Source organism: Typha latifolia, chromosome 1, assembly GCF_019914945.1.
Source record: "Typha latifolia isolate L0001 chromosome 1, TyphaL0001v2, whole genome shotgun sequence".
NCBI classification, from domain to species: Eukaryota; Viridiplantae; Streptophyta; class Magnoliopsida; order Poales; family Typhaceae; genus Typha; species Typha latifolia.
In genome coordinates, this window is record NC_133086.1 from 17,116,121 (window position 1) to 17,134,792 (window position 18,672).

Sequence of the window (18,672 nt, forward strand, 5' to 3'; positions counted from 1 at the left end):
TTTATCTGTATTCTTTACTAAATAATTTAGTTAATTAAATTAAGTATATAATTAATTTTACTAATCAGATGTCTGACCACCTTAGGAGATCCTGACCAGCATTGGCTTGGCCCACCATTAAAGCTATAGTGCTATTTGATGATTAATACTTCCTATGTCCAAGAAAATTATGGTATTTAGTAGAATATAGTTGCTATTAAGTAAGGTTACATTCACAATTTATCTATAGGAATATTAAAAAAAAAAGATTTACTGATCAAGCAGTATTTTAGGATACATTCTAAGAATCAAAGATAACTCGAGCGTTGTTCTTTTGTAGATGATTGCTCCTGCTGACTGTTGGAATTTGCTAATTGCTTCATCCAAGCTCATGTTATTATTGTTTAACTTCAACATATATTAATAAGATTCTATAAATTAGCGTAACCATCTACTACCCAAACTTCAACTGCATCTTATAAAGTCCGAAAGCAACTCCATAACCGTAGGAACAATAACATGTATAACTTCAAATACATTACAATGTTACTACACAATGTAAAATTAGAGGGAAAAGCGTGACTTGACTACCCAATAGGAGTACAACTCCAATTCCACAATTTTCCCCTCCTAACAAACAAGTTAGAAGACATGTCACTTTTGCTGTGTAATCTTCTCTTTCCACCTTGAGTAACCATGGCGATTTTGGTTTCTGTTGTCCGAGAGAAGAGTGGCCTTCTCAATCATAACATTAGTACTTTCATCTATTCTGTATGAGACATCAATGCCTTCGAGAATAAGGTGATATAACACGTCAGCAGACGAGTTAATAGTCTGGTAGGATCCTTCCTCAGAACCATTACCCTCCAGTTCTGCATAACTCACATGGCTCTCGCCTTTTATAGCCACAAGATGGGGGCGGCTCCGCTGAGACAGCGACCTTATATCCCAACCAAGCACCTCATTGATAAGCATCTGAAACTCATCTTCTGAGGCATAGAGTGAGTGATTTTCCTGTAACAAGTAATTGACACTGAAAGTTTCAATTATTTACAACTTAGAAGTAGTAGATCACACAGTTAAATCCTTGATAATCATTTGTTTCCAAATCACAGCTGTTTAAGGCACATAGATTAACGAGGGAAGCACCACTAGGAGCTCAACTAGGAGCTCAACTCCTCCAGTGAAAGAGCATCACTTGCAAATTAAACCATTGTTTAGTAAGATAGGCAGATAGGTCACAACTCACAAGTCTTTTCCCAGGAGTACTGTGATTTACAGTAAGATCCATAACCTGATTCTCATGACATATAAGCAAACATGGCTGATGTCTCGGTAGATAATCCAGAAGTGAAAGATAGTGGAACAACTTTGTGATATAGTTTTAAAGAAAACAAATAACCTACTGTGTGCATCCAGCAACCAGAAAGAGAAGCAGCAAAATCTGCAGAAAAGCTAATTGATCCCACAGCTAATGTATGATCCGCCTGTTTCAGTACAAGTAGATCAGGAAGACATAGGAGATAAGCAAAAACTACATACTATTTCACTAAAATATGCAAAGAACTGTTACTATCAGCCATACTTTGCCAAAGAAATCCACTATATCAGTTCTAAAACTGTTCACGATCTCAAAAAATATGTTTATAACAGATTTACATATTCTCATAACAGATAATCACTGGAAAAGCTGCAAGTTACAGGACTCAAATATAAATGACTCCTTTTAGCATTAGGACTTTCTTTATATAAAATTCCAGATATTTATAAGATAAGAACATCAAATATTAAATACTTGGATATCATACATAGGTCAATCCAATCCAACCAAAAATGACAAGCTTGTGATACAACTTGAAGGCAACAATATGTTTATAGGCATCCAAACAAATTATTTACATATTACATAACAAAGAGAATATTGGCAAAACTCAAAATTGGCTAGAGGATCTACCTTTATCCAATTAGGAACAGTTGCATCTTGAATACTATCAGAATATGGCAGATACGGTTTGATATCAAGAATTGGCTGTTGATAAGTTCAAGTCAGTAAGCAAGTTTATTATTAGAACAGTCAAACTGGCAGTGCACAAGTTTAACGCATCACAAACATGCAAAAAGGATGTCTAAAATGTAATACCGTGCCATCAACCAGATCTACTCCAGAAAGCAAAATTGCATTTCCATCCAATGCTTCTATCTGTAAAACATTAAACACAGAAAGCTCATATCTGTTCATTTGGGGATTCATGCCATGTTTCATTCTAACAAATCTGCAGCAAAAAGGCAAATATCTCGATTTTCCATGTGAAGCGTGCAGATTCACACCAGTAATTGTGTAGCTTTCCAGTGCCTTGTTGGCACCGACCTCAGAGATAGTATCTCGATACAAGCTATCAATAAGTAGCATTAAGTTTCTCAACCTGGACAAAACTATCTAAATACAAAGAGTTAAAGAACCATAGAATAATCAAATGTATACCACATCTAAACACCTACAACTATGCTCGATTGCAGCTTGTACACATCATGTGACTGGTTTTTCAGTTTGGTAAGGTAAAGCTCTTACAGATTGTCACCTTTTATGTTTGTTTACATCTTTTACACTTTGCATGAACTGTTTTTACATCTCTATTGCAATGGTCAATTTTCAGGAGAATTAAATTCTGAAACATATTGACACCACAGACCTACTTCTACAGGCACTTGTTTGAACTTACCTTTGCAACACTCAGACCAATTGGACAAGGTCGATGTGGAGATCTTGTAGCAAGTACTCCCATCTTGCCACCTTTTAGTCTAGGCACTCTCACCTATCCAAGATGAAGAGAGAAAGATCATAGATTATGGAGATACCTCTGAGCAAGCATGAGAGCATTCTTTTTAAGAAATGAAACAAGGAAACACACCTTTGCCTTGAACTTGGATCTAGATGGTTGTTTCCACAACTTGTCAAGGTCAGTGTTCAGATGAAATACATAAAGGATCCAACAATGGGAATAATTGGCAAGGCCTTCAAGTGCTTCTGCAGGAACACGACCCGGGTCAAGTACCAAGCATGCCCTAGCAAGTGGTACAACTAAAGGTTGCCTAGGAGTACCATTTCTGCAAAAGAATAGCAGATTGTTCCCATGTAAATATATCTCCAATGAACTTCTATCTTCTTAGCTACACGCTGTGGCAACGATTAATGATGACAGAACTTACTGGCACTACTTCCAAAGAGATCATGCCAAAAACGAAGAAGGTTTAGTTGACCATGTAGATATCTCCTTTGTTTCCAGATGCATATCTATCATGTGCACTACAGACTCAGCTTGGCGCTTTATCAAGTTGCTACTTCACAATCTACAATTATCTTTCTCATAATTTTGGCTGGACTCTTTACCATAGTATTTCACAAGTCAACAGACAAAACCTATATCTATTATAAAGTTGAAAAAAATGGATGGCACATGATATGAGTAACTCTATGCTACACACGGACAAGCTTTCTCTGTTTTTTGTGCATTGCTTTGCATAGAAATCATTGAATTGATACTTAATAAATGTTACAGAGCTTGCATACCAACTTAATTGTGAAGCCAGCAATCATCCGAAGGATATATTAGCCCTTCAATTAAAAATTTGTAGCCTAGAGTTGTACTCCATAGACAATAATATTCATAAGAAGGCGTAATGAAATCCTTATTTCAAAAAAGCAAGCAACTCATCATTTGTTGTCAATATCAACAAAGCACAAAACTGATACCTAGTGGAGAAGCAGGATTGCACTGTGCCAATGGGAGCCATTGGGTAAGACAACGATGCCTGCTTCGACCCATCAATGCTCTGTTGGGCCAAAGCTTTCCTCAACGCCTAGAAAATTATACATCACAAGGACCAAAGAAAATTAGCTCACCGTAGCATACTAAATCACAAATAATACGAAAAAAACAAACAAACAAACAAACAAATAAGAGAGTCGAAAAGTGCGTGAGGGATTAACTTGTTGAGCTCTAACTCTACCACGCCTCTCGGCAGCGCCTTTCTCCAAAGAAGCCTCGAGAGACGCCTCGAGCTCTCGCACTCGAGAAGACAAACGCCTCCGTTTTCTCCTGTAGATAGAAACTGGAGAGATCCAGCGTTCTTAGGGTTGTTTCTTTACTTTTGTTTCTATCTAGAGTTATGGAGGGATAAGGATAGGATGGAGCATTACTGGAGGCGAAGGCCGCGGCGGCGGAGATCGCCGCGGTTGTGACGGCGAGGGCGATTGCTGTGATTCGCGCCCATCCGCTGCCATGGGCGCTCGTCATGGTAACTAATAGACTCTTGGACTTGCGAGGTTTACATACGAATTAAATTTAATTTAGCGGTTCGAAAATGGTGGGTGGTCTTTTGTTGTACATTGGATGTAATAATGCTTGTTATGTCTGGTAAAATGGTGTTAGTTTTGTGGGTAATGATTGCCTTCTAATATGTTCGACTAGCCTGAGTAGATTTGTCGATTTTATTAGCAATTTACTGTGCTCGAAAATTCTATGCCATGTCCGTTCCGGAAGAGTTCACTGAACTGGAGAATGAATAAGTCCCAAAAATTGTCTTAAACACGCATACCAGGAAATAGTATTGATGATAAGGCCACATATAATGATAATTATAGAAGTCCTTGTGGTATTAAAGGAACAAATATTCTGTTCGCCATTTGACACAAGATCACATTTCCAACTTCCACAATACTGGCTAATTATCGAGTGACAACCACCAATGTATACAGAAGTACAATTGCATTCAGAAGTATTAAACAAACAGACCACAGATTGGTATTGCACACATCAAATGACTGGTAGGCTAAATTCCTACTTTTCTCGATGAACAGGTGCATCCGATTTTGGCTTTGCGAAAATATTCCTCTGGATCAGAGTTTAAAACATAGGGAAGAATTAGTCCAGTGCCTGTTATTCATCTTTATAGCTCACCTACTAGGGCCAGTAGCTAGCAAGCTCCTCATTTGGAATAGCTAGCATTATTGTGTCACCGATTAATAGGGGTGTGCATCCGCTCGACAATTCGGTTAACAGCATCTTGTGTCATCACAAGCGTGTCGTGCAGCAAAATGCTGTAAACGTTCAGACCCTGCATGGATATATCATATGCTGTGAGTTAACTGATCAAACAAAACCATGATAGTGCATAGATTCTTTTACCAAGCCTCATCTAATCATAAGAATCCATCGGTTTATTACATTGTTATAAAAGGAAGCAGTTTTTTAACTCACAATTGCAGGCAGCACGTTGACATAATGTAAATTTCGAGTTGCCAGCTTCAATTTGTCATCCATCGGACCGCCATCCACCAGCAAAACCTTCTTAGTTTTCTCCATTTGGGAGATATAATTGACGATATTCTTCGTTTTGTGACTAGGAACCGCTAAGTCCTCAAAAACCAAAAGCTGCTTAAAGGCGCCATTAGAAGATATATCACAAAAGGAACATATAAGAAGTTATGAGCAAGACTTGAATGATAAGGCAGCATAGTGAAGTGTTAGCTCATATGTGGTCACTACAAGATTCTAATAATAACACATGAAAACAACTGACCTTGTTTTCCTAATAAGACCTGTCTAGTTGTCTTATGAACATGTTGAACACAGCTACCCGTATGAGGCTTAACAAGTTGAAAGAAGGGTTCTATCTGACTGTTATTAAACAATGCTAATTGATTCACAAGATAACACCATTTTCACATGTTTTCCTCATTCATCTAGCACCCAGCAAACAGCACATAATCTTCAGTGTGATTTCAGTCAAGCACAAGCTAGAACTTATGCAACATAACCAAACCCATGAGGATTGATACTGACCAAATGACCCATCATTTTCCCTACTTAAGAACCAATACACCTTTAGCAAGGACAAAGAACAAATTAAGAATGAAGATACTAGAGATTTTCTTGGATATTGTTATTATTAAAAAAAAGTCCTTTCCAGATAATTAAATCCTATTGTGTGATTTATTGGCCTACAGATTTAGGTATCCCTATACTACAAGCAACAAATTTCTCAAAAAATAACTTCAGACCTACCACAGTACTTTGACAATGTAATCTACTTTCAACAAGTTCCAGCATGAGTAACTTGTTCCACAACTATAGATAATATTCAACCAGAAAGTAAACCCAAACTAACTTGAGGATTGACACTAAACAAAATCACATCTTCAATCAAGACTAGCAAGATTTGAAATTTCTTTGCAAGCCTTGTGTTTCATTCATAATCTACTCATCATAAGATAGTAAGGGGTGATAAAAGACTTGCCTTGCCTTCAGCTGTCCGAGCGGACAAAGCTATTTTTAGTCCTAGACGTCTGACCTTCTTTTGCAACTTGATTGCATGACTCCGAGGTTTAGGCCCATGCATAGTGGCACCACCCCTGAACTGTTACAACAAATTTACTCAACTTAAGTTCTCCAAAAAAGAAAGGTATGACAATTCTTTGCTAATTTTATGAGATATAATATATTCTAGAAACATGTCAACTGAAGGTCATATAACCTGTGGGCCACGCAAAGTTCCATGCCGTGCTCGCCCAGTTCCCTTTTGTTTGTAAGGCTTCTTCCCAGTACCACTCACTTCACTGATGGTTTTAGTTGAATGTGTCCCCTGTTAGGCATAAAAGCAATGTTTTCATCAGAAACTAAGTGCACAGGTAATCATTTGTAGCATAGGAACAAAAGCTTCATTCCCCAATATATTCAAGCACTATATACCTGAAAGATCAGCCAGCAAAACTTTCCCTAGACCATTTAATTAAATCCTTATAACAGAACATGTAATGAATAGAAGATCTGGACCCTAATGAAGGCAATAAATAGGAGATTGCCTTCATTTAAAAGCACTGTTAGTGGCTGTTCCTAGAAGTTAACATCAGAAAGTAACTTACATGTTTGATCAATTTCAATAATAAAGTCAAGGATCGATTGATAGATTCAGTCATTCACACTTCACTTGGGGAGGAAATTATACCTGTTGCCGTTTAGCAAGCTGCCACCTTACAACTCGGTGAATGATATCCTTTCTAATTGGTACATCAAAAACATCACCAGCCAAAACCATGTAGCCCTTGTCCTCATTATGGAAGTTTGTCACTCTTGTTACTAGGTCTGCATACTGCCCTGTAGCATCAATAGTCTTTCGTAAGTGTTATGAAAATATAGACTTATAAAAATAAGAGATCTCAGTAATCCAGTGGATTTGAAGAAGTAACTAACATCTTGCTTTTCACAAATTATATATTCCGAATCTCATTGCCTAACAGATGTTAGCTGCTGAGCTATGACACTGATAACACTAATAGCCAAATTCATTTCCTAGAAAAGAAAGGCCTATCAAGCTGAATGGTATACTATCAAAATAGCATTAATTCATGTGGAAGGATTTAGATGTGATTCACAAGACAAAATGAAAAAATTGTATAAGAACCAAAACAGCAAAAATTAGAGAAATGATAGAAAAATAAAGGATTGTGCATGCAGTACTAAAGGAAAATCTAGATTTATTTTGTAAAAGATCTTTTGAGTCTCGATGTATGGGCACATCATTTTGTTATTTTATGAAGACTAAAGAAATGGTTAACTCACTAGATGCATCAATTATTGCTTCTCATCCAATCAAAATTCTCTATTATTGCGACAACTTAAATGTGTGGCCTTGACCAGCGGAGCTATTATGAAACCAAAAACTATCCTTATTTTGAGCTTCAAAGGAAAAATACAAAGGTAAAGCGGAAATTGTTAATAGCAACCTAAAGAATGACTACAAACTGTGAAATTACAAGGATCCAAACTTGAAAGAAACAAAGAAGTCAGATACCTATTTTTCGATCTGGCGTTAGCACAGATCTATGTGTTAATAAATCAGGTGGAATCAGCTCTTCATTTGCTTGTGACTCAAGAGTGGTATAACCTCTGAGATAAACCAAAGGCGAAACATGCTGCAAATAGACAGTATGAGTTCCATTTCTTTACATATTAATAGATACAAGAGAAACGTAACATTGTATCATTCTATGCATATACTTCTACAAGGATTTAGTAATTAATCCGATCAGCTAGTTTAAATCCATCTTCCAAATTAACTTTAATGCGATAATATAAAACCCTAACAAAACCCAAGCAAGGCCAAGCAAAATTTAAGCTAAGGTGAGAAGAAGAAAAAAAAAAGGAGTAAAAAGACCTTGGTGAGCCACGGATCGCTGTTTTGGGCAGAGGGGAGAGGGACCGAGAGTCTCCGAGCCTGCCTCAGAATCGACGCCGCGCGACCGAGATTCCACATCTCTGGATAGATTGAGATCGGAAGAGGAGAGAAGAAGCTTTGCAACGAGAAGGAGAACGCTGAGAAGGGATGCGGTGGCGTCGCCGAAGCCTCACTGTCTTCTACTCATGGCGGAAGCGGCGGCGGTGGTAACTGGTAAGGCTCTCGAATAATTTGGGGCTCGCAAATAAAATAGAATTGGTTCTGAACTCTTCATGTAGGTCTGCATCTGGCTTGGTCCGGTTTTGGTTGGGACTGGGCAAGCTTGTAATCTAGCTTAACCTTTTACAATTAAAGCAAGCCAGCCAAACCCCAGGACTAGGACGTCCACGTGGCAAGATTAACTCGAATGAGAGAATCCGAGGAAAATAAATCAGGAAAAAATAAATAAATAATAATTTGTAACTAACTCTACCCATGTCCAAGTCGGGCCGAGGATTTTAGATTCAAATGTGATAAAGAGGACCTCGCTGATCAGGTTCATTTGGGTCTCATTCCGGTCTATTTGGACGTGCAAGTTTCCCTGCATATGGCTGGTCCGTGATAACTTCTTCGGATTTGCGTGATAACTACCTTGCTTTAACTGGGTAAACACATCATTTCCTGTTAGCTTTCAGCAGGCTTATCAGGGAAATTTGAATGACTTTGGCTCATAATAACACATCACAAACAGCTAACAAATTCTCTGAACTACGGAGGGGTCGTTAACACTTAACAGTAGATGGTTATGATCACTCAAATGGTTGGGAGGTGGAACACCCAGACCCAGGCATTAATTAAGAAACTCAGTGCACCAAAAAGCAGAAGCTTAGCAGTTTGATCTCCTACTCAACTATGTATAAGCAGGACCTACAAAACCAAGATCAAGCAAACCCGCATGACTAGTATTGTCGGCGAACACAAAGCACCTCAGGAGTAAGCAAAAGTGCCACCGTCTTCCTCGGGGGACCATAAAATCTATATAGCCTCAAAGTCCCCCCATGCAGACTAGAAGAAGGAGAGTTGTTGGAGTTTTTAAGGATCCGTGACCAAAGAAGGGAGGAGTTGAAATGGTGAGGATCTCCATAGACACTCCAAGTATGCAGCTAAGATCGGAGTTGACTTCTTGAATCCGAGCAAATATAAAGTTAGCATCTTCTTCCAAAATCTCAATCATGGTGTTGCCATCCCATAAGTCCCGAGGAGCTAACCACAAACCGCTACTTCAGAGGGAGAGAGAGGAGATCACGGAGGAACAAAGTTTGACGACCCCGACGGTAGGGAGCTAGAGCTCCGTCGGCTGAAGAAACCTGGAGGAACTTGCAGGCGGACAATTCAAAACACAAAGAGCATGCAGTCGGTCGGGGCACATCTCAAGGAGAACTTGACGCATTTGGAGAGGGAAGTCTTTCTTAACCTTATCCTTGAGAGCACCACGTACGCTCTGAGCAAGCACTGATCTCATGTCCAACTCTGCCGCAGAATGAGCAGTAGTGCGGCATCCCTTCGTAACGGACGAGCACCTCGCCACCTCCGAGCTGGAGCCATGCACCAGAGACATTGGGATTGAGAGAGTGCTAGTAAATGGTTTGGAAACGTTCATGCAGATCCTTGTCCTAATGAACTGCCCAAACACGACATAAGGGATTGCTTCCTCCATTTTTCTCCCGGAGAGAAGCTTAGAGAAGCGTTAATTTGATGAGTTCCTCACAATGAAGAAGACATGGTTGCAAAAGAGGGGAGAGGAAGGAGGGAGAGAGATGTAGTGGAGTCGAGGAGAATACCTTAGAAGTTGGGACGGCAAATGGATTGGTGGCGGTTAAGAGGACAGGGAGAGAAGGTGAAGTGCAAGCGCTCCCGGAAAAAAAGACCTATTTGGTATTGGTCAACAGAACAGTGATGACCAATATAAGTACAAACATCAAGAACGGCCGGAAAATAAAGTTAATATTTTATTCTTTTCCTGTTTCACTCATGCTTTTGCCAAGTCCATGAGAACATCTTTACTCAGCATCGATTTCCATTTGAAATGGAAAAATAGTATCATATTAGAATGATTGGGAAATATAGATACAAAATAATGAATTAGAATATCTATGATACGTTCAGGCAGTTGCAAATTCCGAAAATTTACGCTTCAATAGCTGCTTGCAATTTGTGCAATTGAAGAGTACGTTCCTAAGGCTGCACTGATGGAGCCCAATACAACAATTGCAATGCTCAAGGTGATCTGTAATTCATGAACAAGATGAACATAAGCAACAAAGGGAATGCCAGATTTCTCCTATTTATTCCAAATAATTGCAGTAGGGAAGCATGGTGATTTTTAAGAGAGGAGAAACTAACTGATGCCTCACATCTGATGCTCATCGGATCCAAGTGAAGATTGAAATGAAAAAGATCTCAAATAAATCAGGAACTTATGACACGCAGTTGATGTAGGAAATTGTTTAAATTCTTCCTTAATAAAAAGAGGGAACAACTGATTTCCCTCACATAATGCCAACTGACTCTCACAGAAGCTTTAGAAGAAACTATTGCTACATGTCACTCAATGCAACATGCATCTTATATTATTCCTCAAACTGAAAAGAAATTTAGCTGACTGTAAGGAACAAAATGCAAAATAGGTTGATTTTTACCTGCAAAGTTGTAGCTTTAGTCCTCGTTATCTTTAAGAAGCAGAGTGCTGGCATTATGACCGCCTGGAAGAACAAGTAGTTTTCTCAAAATGCTCATTCATTGAATAATATTTGTCTCTTTCAGATCAAACATTATTAACATTCCACTGTTGCATAGAATGGCAGCTGTGGAATAATTAACCAAATGTGTTTGGCCCATATAATCATGATGCATCAGTAGTTACATAAATATAGCAATAGGAAAGAAAGTTAATAAAGGATATTAAATAAAAATATAATAAAAAGCGGAATACAAAAGAACAAAAATGGCATTTTGGTATTTGAATTATTGCTCACCTGTAATAATAAATAGAAAAACATAAAAGATATGGTCTCTTTCATCTGTTAAAGTATACCATAAACAAGACAAACTACTACATTGGTAACATTATGCCTTAGATTAAAATGAGCTTATCAGAGTAGAAAAAAAGCAATTCAAATAGATCCTTAATAATGACCAAGCATGCTACAAAAATTTAGGACAACCCAAAGAAGTCCCCATTGTGAACCAAAAATATTTACAAATCCTTTAAAAGATTTTACACATCTACTTCTACGTTCTCTAACCTCTCTCTCCTGACTCTTCAAGCATATGAGTCTCTACCTGCAAAAAAAATTCTTTATTCTGTAACAGTCATGCCATCTAAATCATTCTTCATAAACTCATTAATTAATGGTTTATTCCTTACTACCCAAACTCCATCCTTCAAACTTATCATGCATATGCCTCACGATACTAGCACAATTACTTATTTTTGTAAATGTGCAGTTATTCAACAATCCATTCACTGAAACTTTTGATATTTTCACTGGGATGACAATCTATTAATGCATGTAGAGCTCATACAGTTATCCAATAGCATAAGCTCAATTTGCCATCTATTTATTCATGATACCTCATTCTCACCTTCAAATCCACCATATTGGCACTACATAAACTACAATTTGGTGCTATGACAATACACGATTCTTAGGTATCTAGGTAGAGAGGATTAATAAAACCGAGAAGGAAATGCCAAGAGTTGACAGATATTGCACAGTGAGTTGTCAACATGATGTCAAACCCTTTAGGTATTAGCCAAAACCCAAATTTAAAGGAAAAAAAGAAAAAAATGAAGTTGAAGTTACCAAATTTTGAGTAACAATTTATGCCTGGTTTATAGAGACAAGATCAAGGCAACTGACAGATGGTCTCTTGATATAGATGTTTGCCTCTTCTAATTTCTGCAACTAATTAGAAGAGGCAAACATTAGCATATCAGGAGATATATTGATGAACATCAGTTAATTTAACTATTTAGGCAGTTTGTGTTCCATCAATAAAAGTATAGCACTATAGCTTGCAGTCTACACAATGTTTTCTTGGATAAATGGAGATATGACAGAAAAGTGAGTTGGTATAAAGCAAAATGTACCACAAGTATACTGAGGAGAGAGCCAATCAAAGCCATCACCAACCCTGCAAACCATGAAAAATTAAACTGCAGCTCAGAAATTAAAAACCCAACGAGATTAAAAACAGCTAGAAAAACAGAAATAACCAGAGATTAAATTTGGTGGACAACAGGATGGAAACATCTAGAGTTAGGTATAAGTATCGTATGGCACAATCATCTATCATCAATTGGCATAGGCAAATGAACCATAAAGTGGGTGATCTTTTAAGCTTCCTCCAAATGTTCAAGTACTTCCTTTGTTACATAGACATTTATGAGCAAAAGACATTTATGAGCAAAAGTTTGAACATCTTGATTGCAGTCTGCAAAAAAATGTTACCCTCACTGGAAAAATACTATCTCCAAATTAGTTGGAAATGAGAAAGTCATTGATGAAAACCTAGAGTGAGACAGGTCAATCAAAATTCTGTTCCCCAAAGTATGCATTAATCTTATCTAACCCGATGCTCTATTCTAATTACAATGGTCAATGACTCAGCTAGAACATGTGAACTGATTGTGACTAGCTGAAATCCAAGCTGGAACATTTGCGGATCTTTTGAAACATTTGCCAGGTAAGGTTTAAAATATGGTTCGCCGGATCGGCCGATCCCAATCCGTATCGGAACGGCCAAACCCGATCTCGATCCAGGCCCGATCTAAACTATCTCTTTCTCTCTTTCACTCCTTCTTGCTCTCTCTCTCTTTCGCTCTTTTTTTCTTTTTTTCTCTCTTTACCATATAGTCATTAATTTTCTTATGGAGAGATCTAGCTCCGGCGATACAGATCTAACTCCGACGAACTCCGACAAACTCTGATATCTATTTTCTTAATTTTATTTCTCTCACAGTTTTTTCATTTTTTTTCACTCTCTATCTTCTTCTTTTTTCTTTTTCTTCTTTACTGCACCATAGTTTTTCTTTCTTTATTTTCTTATTTTTTATCATTTTTTCTTAATTTTTTTAAAAATTTCTATATTTTTAATAATATTTAGAATTTATATAATTAAAAAAAGTCCGATCCGATCTAGGCGACCAATACGACCGATATATATCGTTTTTTCAGAAGACAGAATACGATCCCGATCCTGATTGTCCGTACCTTTGTTTAAAAAGTACTCGTGTCGACTAATGTGACCTTAACTAAATGACGAGAAACCCTCTAAACAAAAGACCTAAGCAATGAAACAGTAAACCCACCTATTTTGTTTTCCAAAGGGATAATAGAAATGTTTTAAATACAAGGCCTCTGTCATCAAAGCCAACAGCCAAGTGACCTAAAGGATCAGTGCCTTGAATAATCAGAAAAATATATAACCAACCTGTATACTCTAATGCATCTGGGATAATACCAGAACTATTTTCATTCTTAAAAATTAACACTTAACACATTCGATACTCTTTCCCAATGTAAAGATCCTTCTCCATTCCAACTGGCTGATCCACTTTAAACCCAAGAATAACCACCTTATCAATCACAAGAGATACATACTAAGGGAATGAGATTGAGACATACTATCATCTTATGGAGGCAAGAGATAGTAAAAGAAAGTAGTAAATGTACATAATTAAATAATTAATCATCCGCAGGTTCATAACAGCTTTTAATTAGCTCCACACAGAAGGTCTGAATCCGCTATAAGTATATATACGAACTTTCGTACCTTATCATGAACAGGTGATTCCGTACCTTATGTTCACAAAGAAAGAGAATAGGCCAATTCTGAAATGCAGGCCGTGCAGTAGGGCATTCTATTTTCATAGACAAGAAAATCATATCTTGAAAGTCAAGCACCTACCAAAAAACGGCAGAATAAATGCCATGCATACAGTTGATAAGACGAGAGTAGTTCTCAATATAACTGAGCACCAAACTTCATTAGACAATCCCACCGGAAGAAGCTCCTCTAAACTTCTGGCCAACGGATTCAGCAACAATGCATATCTATTGGTGATTAAGGATACCATATTTGAGAAGAAAATTGAAAGGGGTAAGCCCAAGAAGAAGAAACAGGATAAACTTTCAGACAATTGGAGCTTCAGAGCTTAAAAACGAACAAAAGTAAAATAAGAAAAAGATACTTGGTGAAAGGGTTGATCACCTGGGTAAGAAGGGTAGAATCAGTGGTAAAAACAATAATCACAAAAAAAGACATATTAAGACAGTGTTAGATCTAATCAATAATCAGATACTTACTGTTGTCCATAATGCAACTTTTGAGGCAAGGGAACTCTTTGGCAAATTCAAAGTTATTTGAGAAAGTGTGTCTTCACCAAACATGAGGTATCCAACAATTGCAAAAGATCCATATATTGCAGTGCACAATGCAAAACTGCAACACAAAAGGAACAAACATATTCTTTAGATATGAACCTGGAGCAAGCATGTGTATTCATTGCCTACTCTTCAAATGTCATGCCATCCTACCATATAAGCAATGCCTTGTTGAATTTTGTGCGATCTGCCATTGAGTGATAAATATTTGGAAACACAGCATGTCCAGAGTTGCAAAAACCATATACGCCAATAGCAAAAGGAAGACCACTCCATTTTACTGGTTTTCCAGTCAGATGAAACCCCACCCCATCTTTGGTACCAACGAAGACAACAGATAGGAAAACTAAAACAGTGGCAAACACACCACCAGCTGCAATAACAATAGGAGCAAAATATATAGTATCACCAGTTTCCAAGAATAGTGTAAATGCAAGATTTCTTGAAAGGTATTACCTGAAAGGTAAGATATGACTCTAAGGTCTCGCAGCCATACAGTGGGTAAAACAATGAGGGCAGTCAATATGCCAAAGAAGTGCATGGAATCAAGATGGATTCCAGCACAATCAAATGAAGTCCCAGGGAAGATCCTTGTAAGATTATCTCCTTCTAAGATAATGAATTCTACACAGTATGACTGCATTCAAGGAATTACAGAATTATGGTAAATTTGAAGTTTGAACAACATTTCACTGATCTGTATATGAAAGAGCAAATCAGATTACTACTTTCTCAACATAAGAAAATGAGCTTAGTTTCACTTACATATAACTCTGTGTACAATATGAGCTGCACAACAAACATGGAAGCATCAGAAATCAAAAGTGAGGTCTCACTAAAATTGCGGTAACAATTATATGGGTCATTCAGAAACAGAAAGCATTAAGCAGTCCTCATTTGTTACAAATACTTATTGTCTAACATGTTAAGGTGTTAGACCATGATTATACAATCTCTTGGAGAAAACTAACACCTAAAGGAGGCTCTCTCAGGCTCCTTCACTCATCAGAGAAATTTTTCACTTTGGCAAACAAGAGCCTCTTGATGTCCTTTCATTCGATTCCCCATGATGATTTCATATCTCCATCCTCAATTATAGATTTCAATGACACAATTTTAGAGAAAAGTTGAAGATCTTTGACGGTTTGACCTATTCATAGTAATAAACTGACAACTCTCACTTCATAATAAGCTGGAAGAAGCACTGCTAAAATCTAGAAATTTTCGCCCTTCCAAATGTAAGTGAAGGAAAGAACCAAGTCTTGTAAGAAATTTCTGGTATGCAATCTGTCCTCTTTGTCTGTCGGTGTATACTGAGATGATTACATTACAAATGTTCAGGTATAAAGATAGATACAAGACAGAACTAATAGTTGTAAAGTTGATGAACACTTAAGCTATCAGTGTAGGTGCAGTCCTATGTGCATAGTGATAGTAGGAATTGATTTCAACTTTCAAGGTTCTAGACTTGTAGTTACTCATGGTACTCAGGCACCATTTCTTTACTTGTGAAGGAGTTTATCAAGAATATATTCCCTTTTCTTATTCTCATCATCATACTTAAATGTTCAGGACGTACGGATACAAATAGACGTCCAAATCTCCCAAATGCAGCTTCTCCAATATCAGGGTAGCTCAAAATGCCGCCTTTGCTGTCAAAGCAATGTCTCATAAGAACTCCAGTATAACAGCAGACAACTGAGAAAAGAAGTAGAAGTGCCAAACTAGCCCAGCCAGCCTCTTTAACTGTAAATGGAGTGGAAAGAAGGCCAACACCTACCAATACATTGACTCCTGCAACATAACAACAAAGACATAAGAATGAATGCACCTCCAAACTGAGATGTAGCAACATAATCCTCTCTACCAATACTTTGTCAGTAGCTCCTGACAAAGTGAAAGTAGCAACGTAAGACTTTATAATATTTTAAGTAGAAGAGTAGTGATATAACTTAATTAGATTATGGACAGCAAGCAATACGAGAGACATCTGTAATCGATACAAGCACTAGTAGTATGAAAAAAGGAACAGATAGTCTACCATTAAAGACAGTCTGTGTGACACTGCATCCATGACTTATGTATCCTTCTGCACTATATTGTACATGAAAGGAGATTGACTCATCGGCAATTGATCTAAGAGGTTCCTTCAAGTTCTTATCTGATCCTTGTTTCCCTAATATGTTATCCGAGAGAAGAGGCAGTTTCATGTCAGATCCTAATTCACTTTGAATACGAAGATCAAAACTTGAATATCTAACAGGAGATGGGCCCAGGTATCCAAAGCTCGGAGATGCCGTGATTGTATAAGAATCAGTTGTTTCCCTGTCAAGGAAAAAACAAGTGTCATCAATTGTCATAAAGTCATAACAGCAATCAGAACCAAGACTGCCAGAAAAATATTTGAGAAGCCTAATTAATGAAGAAATTTCAATATAGTTTATCAATAACAAACAAATCAATTTGGATTATAGCTTGGTTTAGAAACTGGATGCTGCATCAATTTCCCAAAAAACTTTAATTAAAATTTTGTTCAATTCACGGGGGTATACCTATAAATGAATTTGATTATTAATAAAGCTTTGCTTATAGAGTGAAATATAGAAGAAACTAGTCCACCATGATATGACTTTGTAGATATACTAAATCAAGTTCACCCCAAGTACGATAAGTGATCCTTGAAGAAATTGCTTGCTCAAGCTTGTTTAGCACTTTAGTGAGTAGACATTCATAAATGCATTGGGGCTACACAAAATTCCTAAATGCTTTTTAATTCCTTGATTACCTATTATAGTGTATAAATCAAAGTACACGCTATCATGGCTTGCTGAGCTATCATTGAGCTCATCCGAAAACCAAACACCCACTACACACTACACAGTTTCATACTTTCATCTATTGATAGCCAGCATGAGGAATACTGGTTTGTTTGGAATATTCTTGTCTTGTACAAGAAGTTGCTTGATAATATACTGGAGATGGTATCTGGCTGTTTTGATAAAGCTTCGCAGGGAACAGGGCTTTGCTGTCCCCATTCCAAACTTTAAAAAGTGTAAAGAAGACAGATCCTCTCTTCATAAAGCTACAGCAAATCATTACTCGCAACTCCAATTTGGCTACATTCCAATCATATGCCCACAGCAAGATTCATCTGCAATAGTCGGTCCTATATTTCAACTACTACCGACGTTACTGTTTAGCGTCTTACGTAATGCAATCACTAGATTAACGAAAGAAGAAAAAAGCGAGCTCAGTAACGTGGGCTTGTAACCCATGTGGGGGCTTCAAAACGAAAGAAGAAAAAAAAAATCTTTTTTTTATAAACAAAAGGAAGCCACACAAACCGATAGCTTTGGGGCCACTGCCGAGACTGGAACGTAGACGATATCTCCTCCTCTGTCATCCCTTCTTCCTCCGACTCCTCTCCATCACTGCCTCCTCCGTCCTCCTCTTTGTCCTCCTCTATGTCCCTATCGCTGCCGTCTTCCATGAAGAACTGCACGTCCTTCTCCTCCGCCATGGCCGACACCCTAAAACCAAGCCCTAGAGCAGGAGCTAAGAAAGGAAGGAACGAGAAGGAGATTGGAGTGGATGGAGGAGATACTAGAAGCTAAAACGAAACGGGCCCAACCACGTCATCGAAGAGGACGAGCCTAGGAAAATTTTAGTATGCGCGCGAATCGAAGCCGTCCGTCGAGCGTCGCCGTTTGACCTTCGTGAATCTCAATGCGCGGCCTGGCACCGTCTCGAGCGCTTCTTGTGCAAAGGGGGATGACAGAGGAGCATGAAATTGAACATTTTGCCGGCTGGGGAGTCACGAGAATACAAACATAAAGGCGTCACTTTCGACGGACCCACAGCTCCCCAAATTTCTCACGTGGTTTCGCCGCCTAAACAACTTAATCCCCCCTAAGGTATCGGGAATCAACACTTTTAAGTCCAAATACAAGGGAAATCGTTGCAGTTGGGGAATCTATCAATCTCCCAAATGGATTTCTTTTCGTTGCTTAGTTTGGCAGTACTGTAAAAA

General features: G+C 37.9%; 3 protein-coding genes across 12 annotated transcripts; all 3 read right to left on the reverse strand.

The window, feature by feature from the left end:
• Positions 1–485: 485 nt before the first annotated feature.
• Positions 486–4,336, reverse strand: LOC140784371 (uncharacterized). Of its 2 annotated transcripts, XM_073131753.1 has the most exons (9): positions 4,178–4,335; positions 3,968–4,089; positions 3,731–3,837; positions 2,889–3,084; positions 2,700–2,792; positions 2,120–2,179; positions 1,934–2,008; positions 1,386–1,466; positions 486–993 (listed from the first exon to the last, which is right to left on the reverse strand). In XM_073131753.1, the coding sequence occupies exons 1-9, from the start codon at positions 4,272–4,274 to the stop codon at positions 634–636; spliced, it is 1,191 nt and encodes a 396-aa protein (XP_072987854.1). In that variant the 5' UTR covers positions 4,275–4,335; the 3' UTR covers positions 486–633. The 2 variants fall into 2 exon arrangements, with proteins under 2 accessions (XP_072987854.1, XP_072987861.1); XM_073131760.1 differs by lacking the exon at positions 1,386–1,466 and having other exon boundaries at positions 4,178–4,336.
• A 270-nt stretch (positions 4,337–4,606) lies between these two features.
• On the reverse strand, positions 4,607–8,538 carry LOC140784383 (uncharacterized). The gene is made up of 7 exons (XM_073131772.1): positions 8,194–8,538; positions 7,831–7,951; positions 6,985–7,133; positions 6,514–6,621; positions 6,277–6,396; positions 5,238–5,411; positions 4,607–5,094 (listed from the first exon to the last, which is right to left on the reverse strand). Exons 1-7 carry the CDS (start codon positions 8,290–8,292, stop codon positions 4,993–4,995), a joined length of 873 nt encoding a protein of 290 aa, XP_072987873.1. The 5' UTR covers positions 8,293–8,538; the 3' UTR covers positions 4,607–4,992.
• A 1,646-nt stretch (positions 8,539–10,184) lies between these two features.
• LOC140795242 (amino acid transporter AVT1A) lies at positions 10,185–18,432 on the reverse strand. 9 transcript variants are annotated; one of them, XR_012110277.1, is made up of 14 exons: positions 18,274–18,432; positions 17,987–18,172; positions 16,684–16,967; positions 16,222–16,436; positions 15,408–15,431; positions 15,099–15,279; positions 14,796–15,015; positions 14,565–14,700; positions 14,450–14,469; positions 14,261–14,312; positions 14,058–14,162; positions 12,347–12,390; positions 10,893–10,955; positions 10,185–10,480 (listed from the first exon to the last, which is right to left on the reverse strand). XR_012110277.1 is itself a non-coding variant. In XM_073147746.1 (14 exons), the coding sequence occupies exons 1-13, from the start codon at positions 18,279–18,281 to the stop codon at positions 10,909–10,911; spliced, it is 1,548 nt and encodes a 515-aa protein (XP_073003847.1). In that variant the 5' UTR covers positions 18,282–18,431; the 3' UTR covers positions 10,185–10,480; positions 10,893–10,908. The 9 variants fall into 9 exon arrangements, 7 of the variants coding, with proteins under 7 accessions (XP_073003847.1, XP_073003806.1, XP_073003825.1 ...); XM_073147746.1 differs by lacking the exon at positions 14,058–14,162 and adding an exon at positions 11,499–11,535 and having other exon boundaries at positions 14,167–14,312; positions 18,274–18,431; XM_073147705.1 differs by lacking the exon at positions 14,058–14,162 and having other exon boundaries at positions 14,167–14,312; positions 18,274–18,430.
• Between the last annotated feature and the right edge of the window lie 240 nt (positions 18,433–18,672).

Bases quoted from the DNA above. Each gene is read 5' to 3' on its own strand.
- LOC140784371 (XM_073131753.1), bottom strand. From the start codon at position 4,274: ATGACGAGCGCCCATGGCAGCGGATGGGCGCGAATCACAGCAATCGCC. The intron at 3,838-3,967 runs GTTAATCCCTCA...ATAATTTTCTAG, and splicing joins GTAGAGTTAGAGCTCAACAA to GCGTTGAGGAAAGCTTTGGC. The intron at 3,085-3,730 runs GTATCAGTTTTG...ATTCTTTTGCAG, and splicing joins CAATCCTGCTTCTCCACTAG to AAATGGTACTCCTAGGCAAC.
- LOC140784383 (XM_073131772.1), bottom strand. From the start codon at position 8,292: ATGTGGAATCTCGGTCGCGCGGCGTCGATTCTGAGGCAGGCTCGGAGA. The intron at 7,952-8,193 runs GTCTTTTTACTC...GTCTATTTGCAG, and splicing joins GCGATCCGTGGCTCACCAAG to CATGTTTCGCCTTTGGTTTA. The intron at 7,134-7,830 runs GTATCTGACTTC...TTGATGCTACAG, and splicing joins AACGCCAGATCGAAAAATAG to GGCAGTATGCAGACCTAGTA.
- LOC140795242 (XM_073147705.1), bottom strand. The intron at 16,437-16,683 runs GTAGACTATCTG...GTTATGTTGCAG, and splicing joins CACACAGACTGTCTTTAATG to GAGTCAATGTATTGGTAGGT. The intron at 14,313-14,449 runs GTATCTTTTTCT...AATCACCAATAG, and splicing joins GTGATCAACCCTTTCACCAA to ATATGCATTGTTGCTGAATC.